We start from the raw sequence: 10,832 nt of genomic DNA on the forward strand, positions 1-10,832 counted from the left end.
TTATTAATGATAATTACTGAATTAAAAAAAGGTTAGCTTAAATTATCCAGAATACTTTTTCCCTTAATTATTACAATTCACACAAGCACAGAACTTGACTTTTTTTTTTTAAATTTCACGACAGAACTGTACACAATATTTGTCCTGTTTTGTTTTTTTTGCAAATGTATTGTGTGGCGTAAAATCTGATTAAGCACTCCAACCACATTCGGAGGTTTCGCAATAAGCATGCACGTCAGACATGCATATCTTCTTTTTCGTGTTTCCCAAAAATCAAAGTATATTATCATGATTCTTCAATCTAATTAAAATATAGATCTCTGATTACGTTATACTACATATGATCTATATTTTAATTAGATTGGTGATTCGTTTATCCGTATCTTTTGACTTATATCTTTAAACGGACTCGAGCAAATCTGCCCATGACAGGTGGTCCCTCTTTAGCAGGAAACGGTCCTCCTGTCAAAGCTCTGTTATTTTTCTTTTCTTTGTCGATTTTTAGCTACCCTAGCCGAAGGACTTAAAGCCAAAAAAAAACAATCGGTCATTAAAAAAAATATCTGTTCTGTACAGTAATGCCTATGTTTCACTTGACTGTTCTAAAAATGTGATTGTAAACTTCCAATCTGTTTTTTTGAGATTAAATTAGTTCTACCGAACCATTAGTTATTTTCTTTGCAAGATATTGAGTTTTTGTCAACTTTTGACATATGCATCTCAATGATAATTACCCTCCTTCTACAAATTGCCTGAAACTCAACAGGCAATTTGTGGAATTTGCCTAAAAATTTCAGACATTTTACAAAATGACTAGGTATTTTTAGTCATTTTGTATAATGCCTGTCAAGATTAGGGATTTTCTAAATTGCCTGAAAATTCAATCATTTTACAAAAATAAAATGCCTAAATTTAGAAAATGCCTGTAACATATATACTGTTCCCAGATGTATGTAATTGCGAATTTTATAAACAAAATAAAAAAAATGACAGATGTAACTGAAAAGGGTAAGGTCTTCCAATTCCTGATCGTTCTCGGGTATATTAACTCTCTTGTTCCTTGTTGTTGTGCTACATCATGGGATCTTGAATGAGTCTGTGCCCATATTTCTGTTTCTGTACCTGTTTGTTACATATATATCTGACCGACATCACGGTCTCCATTTTGCCATTTCTAACTTATGTTTATTAGTTTGTAGGTGTGGTTCCATAGAGCGCTGGTGTATTATAAAAATATAAAATAAAATTACGTACATTAAAATTGATTTGATTGATTTTTTGTGTGTTTACGCCACTTTTAAGCACCGCATTTAGGCTATTTCGTGGCGGCCTGGTATTTTTTATTGAGAAGCCGGATTGCCCGGAGAAAAACACCGACCTTCGATAGGAAAACTGACAATCCTAGTCAACAAAAGATTGGGGTCGATTGCACCCGCAGGAGCGGGGTTCGAACTTTCCACCTGTGTTGACTGGCTAGTGATTACAGTAGTAACTACTCAGACCACTCGACCAACAAGGCCTCCACGTACATTAAGTACTTTAGAATAAAAAATCTGCATTGCATCACTTATGATCGGATCGTGTAAGCATTTTTAAAAACTTTTGAAATTGATGTTCTAAGACTATACTTACCCGTTCGGACCTCTTGAGAAACAAGTAATTCCTCCCCCCCCCCCCCCCCCCCCCCAACTTGTGGCCCGGTTTTTGGTTGTGGTCGTGTTGCTCAATCTTTTTATCATGTTTTTTGTAGACTTGTATGTCTTTTAGTCGTTGTTCCTCCTTTTTTGTATTGCTATTATCAATTCGTTTATCATCCACCATCTCTCTTTCATATGAATCACTTAAAGATTTGAGATCGTCCACAAACTCAAAATGAAGAAACAACATAACATGAGCAGCAACACCGTGGCAGTACGTACTAGATGAAGGCCTAACATCTTCCTTAGTGAAGATTAGCTAAAGGAATTTTTTTGTGTTTCTATACATTTGATTGGACGTACAATGTAGAAACATATATTCATCTGAATATCATTAATATATTAGCTGATTAAGAGGAAATAAAAATACTAGTAATTAATTGTTAAGATATATTATTTATTCAAAAAAATGTACTCTTATATCCCTAATGCATCGTCCCTTGGTATCAACTGCATTCAAGTTACCTCTGATGCTTCCTTGCTTGCTTTTGATACAGGTAGGAAAGAGATATTTACACACATTTTACATGCCTATGGTCCATAAGGTATCGCCCCCCTGGTGTCAGCTGCCTTTAGGAAACCATAATAAAATGTACTTTCCTTTTTGCTGCTGACACAGGATGATTCATAGACATGGTTAACTTCTGCTATCTTTTTGGCTATTTATTATATGTTTAATTGATCCAACTTATTGTGTACTATACATATACTATGTATATCTGTTTTTCTTTTTGGGCTGCTTGTCTGTTATCTGTATCAATCACACTTGCATTAAAATGCATTAGTATTTAAGTAAAAACGCATATTATACTGGATTCTTTATCTACATATCTTTTTAAGAACTTAAATAGTTCTCATTTATCTTTTTTATGTATATCATTGTTTGTATTGCATTATGAAAATTATTGATGTTGTAATGTTTATGCCCTTTGGGGTCCACAATTGGAATAAAAATATCTTCTTCTTCTGTAGTTTGAAGATTGAGAGAAAACCCTACAGAACAGAGATTTTTAAAACGTACAGGTGTAGTCGCACGTTCCAGAGACATATAAAAACAGTTGTATTATATGTCTCTGCACCTTCCAAACCACAGACCACCAACGAATGATTGCAATATACACATTCATATGTAAAACATGAGTGATCCTCTTCTCACTGATGTGTTACTTTATTTTAACGAAGAAAAAAAAACACTTTATAAAGGGGTTTCTCTGCGAACATAAGAAGAATCGAATCTTCTACTTCAACTTTCTGTTTAACTATAAGTCATCTTTTTCAATAACCCTAAGGTTTGTGAATATATGAATTTGAAGGATACCACATACACAGTTGTTAAATCTGCAACAACTCCGGACATATTTGCCACTAGACGTTAACCAACCAACAATCTCCGGACATACTTTGACAGATGTGCATGTGTCCTAACCTAGAATCCTGTCAGTGAATTAATCATATTTTAACAAAACTTTGAATTTTTCGAAAAACTAAGTATTTACTTATCTTAGGAATAGATTACCTTGGCCGTATTTGCACAACTTTTTGGAATTTTGGGTCCTCAATGCTCTTCAACTTTGTACTTGTTTGGCTTTATAACTATTTTGATCTGAGCGTCACGGATGAGTCTTATGTAGACGAAACGCGTCTGGCGTATTATATTGAAATCCTTGTACCTTTTATAACTATTACAACAGTTATTTTGTGATTGAATTTGGGCTACTGATAAGGACACTATTAGATATATTAAAAACTTATCTATACTTGGGCGATTTAATGCTTGACAAATTATACTGTAGATACTTGACTTATATCTATAAGAATATAAAAAAGAAGATGTGGTATGATTGCCAATGAGACAACTATCCACAAAAGACCAAAATGACACAGAAATCAACTATAGGTCACCGTACGGCCTTCAACCTATAAGAAGTTGGGTTATGATTGCCAATGAGACAACTTACATAAGAGATAAATTACACAGAAATTAACAACTGCAGGTTGCCTTTTAACCAGGCTCGTTGCCGACTTCAAAACATATATTATATTCAAGAATGATTTTATTGTGTTTTACAAATCTTTTGAAAGTCACAATCACCCAGTAGTTTATAGGCCTGTTTGAAATCCTGATAAAGACACACTTTGCTGCCACATGCTGGGATGTTAACTTCTTCTTCATTCACAAACATTTTAACGACAAAATTCCCGCTAACTCCACACTTGTAAAGGGCAGTACCTAAATTTGCAGAGAATGGACATGCACTGCTAACCCGAAATAGGCGGCTTTTGTGTGATTCAAAATTGTTAGCTAAAAGTGTATTAGAGTCTTTGAATAGTCCAAATGCTGTATACACAGGAAGTAGCGTATAAGAATGCGCAAACTGAATATCAGCTACTGTGGTCCTGTAAAAGAAGATAACAAAAATATATGACGCATAGCTAAGATTTTACATGAATAATATCTCATACTTTCACATCTATACATCTACTTTTATTGTGCTGAAAGTGTTGAGATTTTTTTTTTTTATTCTTCTCATCTTGGTCTATAACAGTTTTCATGACTTTTTAGCCTATTTCCATCGAAACTACTTGGTCATTTTCGCTTTACGCCTACATTTTTGAAGGCTGCAGAGAATAACCAAAACAGAATCATTGTGAACAAATTATATACAGACTTTCATATATGTTATCATGCATGTTAGAAACTAAGTATATATTTTGGCAATAAATCAATTTTAAAAAAGTCTCCACAATTTTATATTTCCCATACTCACTCATTTTTATATGCAATGATGTCATCAAATCGTTTGAAAATGTGACTTGTAAAAGGACAGGACATTTGCCAGTTTATTGGGTAACCAAAACCTCTCTGCCAGAAGTGCTGTAAAGTAAACAATAGTCATGCTCAAATAATATCTCCATATATGATATTGTTTGGCGGACAAAAACATTAATTACTCTCCATCAAAACCTAGCATCCGAGTTATTTTGAAATAGTATATCCGCATACATGTTATTTAAAAACTGTCTTAAATGAGCACTTTATGAACTTGTATATGATACCATTTTTTGTTTATACAAATGTTACTATGAAGGAGATTGTGACATATACTTGATATATGTTTTAAAACATAGACCACGAATGTATCTAACTGCTAAGGCGTAACACCAATACGCTTGTCTCGATGACGTAATTTGACTATATAGCTAGTTTTTGCATTGTCTCCTCTTTTTTCTTAGATAAAACATTTTGTACGACATCTTTCTTTTTTATTTAAAAGGAGTTGAAACAAGAATGTTTCTCCAGTACACGGATGTTTATCATTTTCTATGTTAAGTGGACCGTGAAAATTGCGGAAAATCTCTAATTTGGCATTAAAACTAGAAATATCATATCATAGGGAACATGTGTACTAAGTTTCACGTTGATCGGACTTCAACTTCATCAAAAACTACCTCGAGCAAAAAACGGACGAACGCGGGGCGGACAAACGAACGAACGGACGGACGGACGCACAGAACATAATGCCCATGAATGGGTCATAAAAAGTTTCATTCATTATTAAAATTCACCGAACTTACCGATAAATCAAATAAGTAATCTAACACCAAAAGATCATCCAAAGTGAAAAAGCTGCACCATTCTGATTGGTTAAACATTCCAAGTTCAAAGGCACAAATCTGATGCATGGTGATGACTTGTTCTGAAATGATAAACACTCGAGTAACTATATAGTATACTAGAACACACCCGCGAGATCGCGGGCATTCAGAGCGTAGTTTAAAGTATGTAAAGTGTTGTTGGAAGAATTTTGTAAAATATTGAATGACTGGAGAATTTCAGCAAAAGTATCATAAGTCATAGGTTATTGGGGTCAGGAAAATGCTTTTTTTTATCCCTCCTCCTTTATTTCCAATATTCCCATTTTTATGCAGTTAAGCTGCATTATGCGAGCACCCTAGATTTGTGTTCTATCCAATAAATCCTGAAATACTTGCCATTGTTATTATCTAGCTTGTTACTATGTTATATATAACTAATTGAACACTTTTTTAATACTTTTTATTCTGGATTACAAAAAAAATGACCAGAAAAACCTTAAATGATCGTCGATTTATCCAAAAGTTTTAAAGTTGCACATAGAAAGTAGTGCTTATTAAAAATCCTTGTGTAGTTCATTATGACTTGTGCTTTTAGCTAAGATGTCAAAGAACAATTGTATGAAATATTTAATCGCCGAAAATCTCTTAAGACAAGCAGTTTAGATTTCCCAAATGACAAAAGACGTAGGAATATTGTTTGTCATCAATACGTAGTACAACTACGTCAGTAGTCTATTAGATAATTCAACTGTTCATGCTGTTGGCGGCAATTTCAAATTAGAAAAAGAAATTTTCGTAGCTTTTCAATTTGGAGGCAGGTGTGCAAATTAGCGGTGGTCCGAGACCTTCCACTATTGCAAGCGGAATTTCGATTAGGATAGTTGGTTTCTAGCTACGCCCGACGTAGTCGCCTTACATTTGAAAGAAAATAAGAAATTACCTAGCAAACCTTTTCACCATCTTCACCAAAGTCTCCAATTAAACGAGCTAAAAACTTATTTTTATCATTATTATTCATGACGGCGATGTTCATTTTGTTCAACCGCTAGCTTTATACAGAAAATCGCCGACAAATATTGTATAAATTCGAGTAAAATCGTATCTGATTGACAAAAACAACATTGTAAACACATAACAATGGCGGCCGTGAAGCAAAATTTTACAAAATCGGATCCGATTCCGGAAGCGGATTACGGTAATTCCGGGTTTGACGATCATTTATAAAATAAATCCAAGCAGGTGGAAAAATACATCTATGCATGGTAAATGAATATAAACACTAGTATTGTAAACCAAAAGATATATGTAAAAGAAAGAAAAAGCAGAAAAATATTTTATTCAGAACTAAAAATTACTTTTTGATAAATTTTAATTTAAAAATCCAATACAACGTGACATGGGAACAGTATATCTAACAATATACATGTTCATGGTCACAGTCTAAATTTTCTTTATAAATGATAAATGATGATAATGCATGTGAGATGCTTTTAAAGTGTAAACATATTACTGCAATTTCGAGGGGTTATTTGTTTTTTCTCAATTTTGAAGGGTCAATTAAAGTAGCTGAAAGTTTCATTCTTTATTTTCACAAATAATGCAACTATATTATATATACCTTAATGTAAGTAAATCATATGATATATAGGTGGCATTCTTTGGGACACTCTACCCCCTCCTGTTTGATAACTTGGAAATGGTCGAGCTCCCCACCCCTAAACCATGTGAGGGGCAGATCCAGGATTTTAGGTTAGGAGGGGCGCAAACTTAAATTTTCGCCGAGCAGAGCGAGGCTAAAAAAAAATTGAGGTAAAATTATCGGAATTTTCTTTATTAAGCTGAGAACAATCCATGCTTTGCAAATTTAAGGGGGGGGGTCGCAAGCCCGCAACCCTTCCCCGTCTGAATCCGCCCCTGAATATATTCAAGTATAGGACAATATAATAAATAAAAAATGAAATATAGGGGGAGTCCCTTGAGTTACCCCACCCCCTCCTGTTTGAGAACTTGGAAACGGTCGAGATCCACACCCCTTAACCATATATATTCATGTTTGTGACAATATGAAAAATCAAATAAAATATAGGAAGAGTCGCTAGGGGTCATCCCACCCCTCCTGTTTTAGAATTTAAAAATGGTCGAGATCCCCATCCCTAAATAATATATATTCATGTATGGGACAATATAACAAATCAGACGGAAGATAGGGGGAGTCCCTGAGGTCACTGTTCACCCTCCTGTTTGAGAACTTGGAAATGGTCAAGATCCTTAACCCTAAACCATATATATTCATGTATGGGACAATATAACAAATCAAATGAAATATAAGAGAAGTCCCTGTGGTCATCCCAACCCTCCTGTTTGAGAACTTGGAAACGGTCGAGATCCCCACACCAAAACAATATATATTCATGTATGGATCAATATAACTAATTAAATGAAATATAGGGGGAGTCCCTTGGGTCACCCTACCCTTCCTGTTTGAAAACTTGGAAACCAATGAGATCCCCACCCTAAACCATATATATTCATGTATGGGACAATATAACAAATAAAATGAAATGTAGGGGAAGTCCCTAGGGTCATCCTACTCCCAGTGACGGATCCAGAAATGTTCATAAGTGGGACCCGCTCCAGTCACGCTTCAGTGATTCCCTATATAAGCAACCAATTTTTTTCCCAAAAAGGGGGCCCGGGCCCCCTCCCCCCTAAATCCTCTGCCTACCCCTACCTGTTTGAGAACTTGAAAACCGTTGAGATCCCCACCCCTAAATTATATATATTCATATGTATGGGACAAAATAACAAATCATTTACATTTACTAAGGGCAAGTCAGTCAGACCTCATCTTTGATCCCTGTTGTAGTGAACATTTGTCTGATTCGTGTCTCATAACTTTTGTACTATAGAACACAAACTCAGTTTTCTTTCCAGGGAAACCAGTCCATTCATACTATTACATGTTCATACTACGTCAAATTGAACTTCTAGCAGTCAAATAAAACCAAGGTTAACTACCAAGTAGAACAACTGCAATCATTGGGAACTTGTACCACTGCAGACTCACCATAAAAATATACATTGATATATGCATATTGCTTTTGAAACCTTGATAACATATAAATTATATTATTTGCCTTAATAAATAAATCATTAGATAAACATGAATGTACTATATATGAATGTTTAATGTTGAGGCAACATTGCCACAGTTTTCATAATTACGGTTGCCTTGGTTTTTGGTTAACTGCCTTCAGCGCTTACAGCGCTTTGATTTGGTTTTCTATCAATTTCAATATGAACATACATTTAGTATGTTATGAACATTCAGTGGTTGTTGTTTGTTTATGTGTTACATATTTGTTTTTCGTTCATTTTTTTGTACATAAATAAGGCCGCTAGTTTTCTGGTTTGAATTGTTTTACATTGTCAGTTCGGGGCCTTTTAAAGCTGAGTATGCGGTATGGGTTGTTGAAGGTCGTACGGTAACCTATAATTGTTAATATCTGTGTCATATTGGTCTCTTCTGGAGAGTTGTCTCAACATGGCAATCATACCACATCTTTTTTTGTAATCAATGAATTTTATAAAAGATTTAATGAGTGGAGAATTTCAGAAAAGGTATCAAAAGTTCACATGAATATTTTTTGCGCTTATCTGTATATTATGAACATTCATTACTATATAAATATAGTGTATTTACTTTCAATTCTAAGTTTACTAATCGATCCATAGCGGTCATTGATATAGTATACAGACCCTCTCTATTTAATAAACTCTGTGACTGCCGTGGATAGTAAACTTGAAAATGATAGCAGATAGAATTCTGAAAATACACTTTATTCTTTGTATATGTATGTTCAAAGTATACAGAAAAAAGTATACAGAAAAACGCAAACCGGAAGTCTAATCAGACTTAAAATTTCGTCCAATGACGGGACAATATCCGGATGCCTTTTTTCTCGTTTTTCTCCAAAAATAACTCAATCTGAATAATCATATGAATGGATGACAAATGGCACTATGCACTGTACCTATAGGACACAGAGGTGTGTTGATCAAATAATTGTGGAAAGAAGAGAAGCGACACCCAAAATGAGGTCTTCTCGTTTAATAGTATAGAATACTGACAGAAGGTGTATATCTTAAGTTTATATTAAGTTAGAAACTAGTGAGCGTCGATATATCAAATACAAAGGATATATCTGAGAGAAAAACGGATGCATTCAACAAATCCATGAATTAAGTCGAGGAACAAATAAGTTTGCAGGATTGTTATTATAACGTATATATTTTAATATTTATATTTTGTCTCTGTTGTGTCCTTTGGAATATGTGTAATTATTTACATTTGTGCATAGAACCTTAATTATAGATTTTTTAATAGAAAAAAGAAGAAGATGTGGTATGATTGCCAATGAGATAACTCTCCATAAGAAACCAAAACGACAGAAATTAACAACTATTATAGTTGACCGAACGGCCTTCAACACGTGAATGAACAATAAGTACCTGTCTTTAAGTTTTTCACCCCGAGTAGTTTCTTTATCTTATCAACTACTGTTCTCATCTTTGTTCCACCAACAAATGAATCATATTCCACATTTGATTTGTCACTGTACGTTCTATACTTCTTACATTTTGAATAAAAACGGAGCCTTTCGTCGTCCACCGTTGGAATTGGCATAGGTGCATCAGCTAGGATGGTTCCATTCAAACTTTTGTGGAAAGCATGAAAACTTTGCTGAGTAACTTCCTTGCTTGTAATGGTATAATCTATAAGGTCCATTTTCCCTTCAAATAACTGTTTGAATTTCTCTCCGAATGTTCTACCTAGAGTTGCCGCTTCTTCATTTCCAAGTGCGGACATGGAATATGCATTTTCTTCTGCAAACGGGATTATCCACGTCTTTAAGAATTTGTGTTTCTTAACTACATCCGGGTTATTATTCATCATTTTATGCAAATTTTTCATTCTTCGTATCCAATAGAGGGATGGATATCTGGCAACATGTCTCATCAGCAGATTTAAGTTTACAATCTGACACACTTCACCATTGTACATGACATTACTTTCGTCAGTTACTGTGTCATTGACGTATCTGTCTTTTGCCCATGAATATGGTGTCATAACATTGAATACTGGTTTCATGAAATTAGTCCCACACTCACTGAGTTCTACCACAACAGTTGCTAAAACTACGATCGACAAAATATAAGATAGCATTGTCTTACTATCCTTGTACGAAAGTAAGCGTCTAACACTATTTTATGAACAACATATTTCTGTGTTGTAATATGACAAGGTAAAGTACTGACAACAGTCATTAATAATCTGCTGTTTTTATAGTTTGTGTTTATTTACTATTTTAAAACTGATGATTTTTAACATGAACTTTAAGGGTTTTTTTTATGAAAAACTTAAGAAACCAATGACGTATAAAGAAAAATAGTCAACACCTATAGCGTTATGCAAAGTGTTATTTTTTTGTATAAAGTAAAGTGATTAATATCTGTAGAAGAAGTATTTAGTTTAGA

At 34.2% G+C, this 10,832-nt stretch overlaps 1 protein-coding gene across 1 annotated transcript; it reads right to left on the bottom strand.

Moving 5' to 3' along the window:
* Nucleotides 1–3,733: 3,733 nt before the first annotated feature.
* On the bottom strand, nucleotides 3,734–10,631 carry LOC143072717 (multiple inositol polyphosphate phosphatase 1-like). The gene is made up of 4 exons (XM_076247810.1): nucleotides 9,807–10,631; nucleotides 5,274–5,395; nucleotides 4,466–4,572; nucleotides 3,734–4,094 (listed from the first exon to the last, which is right to left on the bottom strand). Exons 1-4 carry the CDS (start codon nucleotides 10,519–10,521, stop codon nucleotides 3,752–3,754), a joined length of 1,287 nt encoding a protein of 428 aa, XP_076103925.1. The 5' UTR covers nucleotides 10,522–10,631; the 3' UTR covers nucleotides 3,734–3,751.
* Nucleotides 10,632–10,832: the final 201 nt, after the last annotated feature.

The sequence above is a fragment of the Mytilus galloprovincialis genome, chromosome 4 (assembly GCF_965363235.1).
Source record: "Mytilus galloprovincialis chromosome 4, xbMytGall1.hap1.1, whole genome shotgun sequence".
Taxonomy (NCBI): domain Eukaryota; kingdom Metazoa; phylum Mollusca; class Bivalvia; order Mytilida; family Mytilidae; genus Mytilus; species Mytilus galloprovincialis.

What these genes read in the sequence shown, in the direction of transcription:
- LOC143072717 (XM_076247810.1), bottom strand. Translation starts at nt 10,521, where the DNA reads ATGCTATCTTATATTTTGTCGATCGTAGTTTTAGCAACTGTTGTGGTA. An exon ending in GGTGAAAAACTTAAAGACAG is followed by an intron (nt 5,396 to 9,806) that starts GTACTTATTGTT and finishes TTATCATTTCAG; the next exon opens with AACAAGTCATCACCATGCAT. An exon ending in ATCATTGCATATAAAAATGA is followed by an intron (nt 4,095 to 4,465) that starts GTGAGTATGGGA and finishes CTTCTTTTACAG; the next exon opens with GACCACAGTAGCTGATATTC.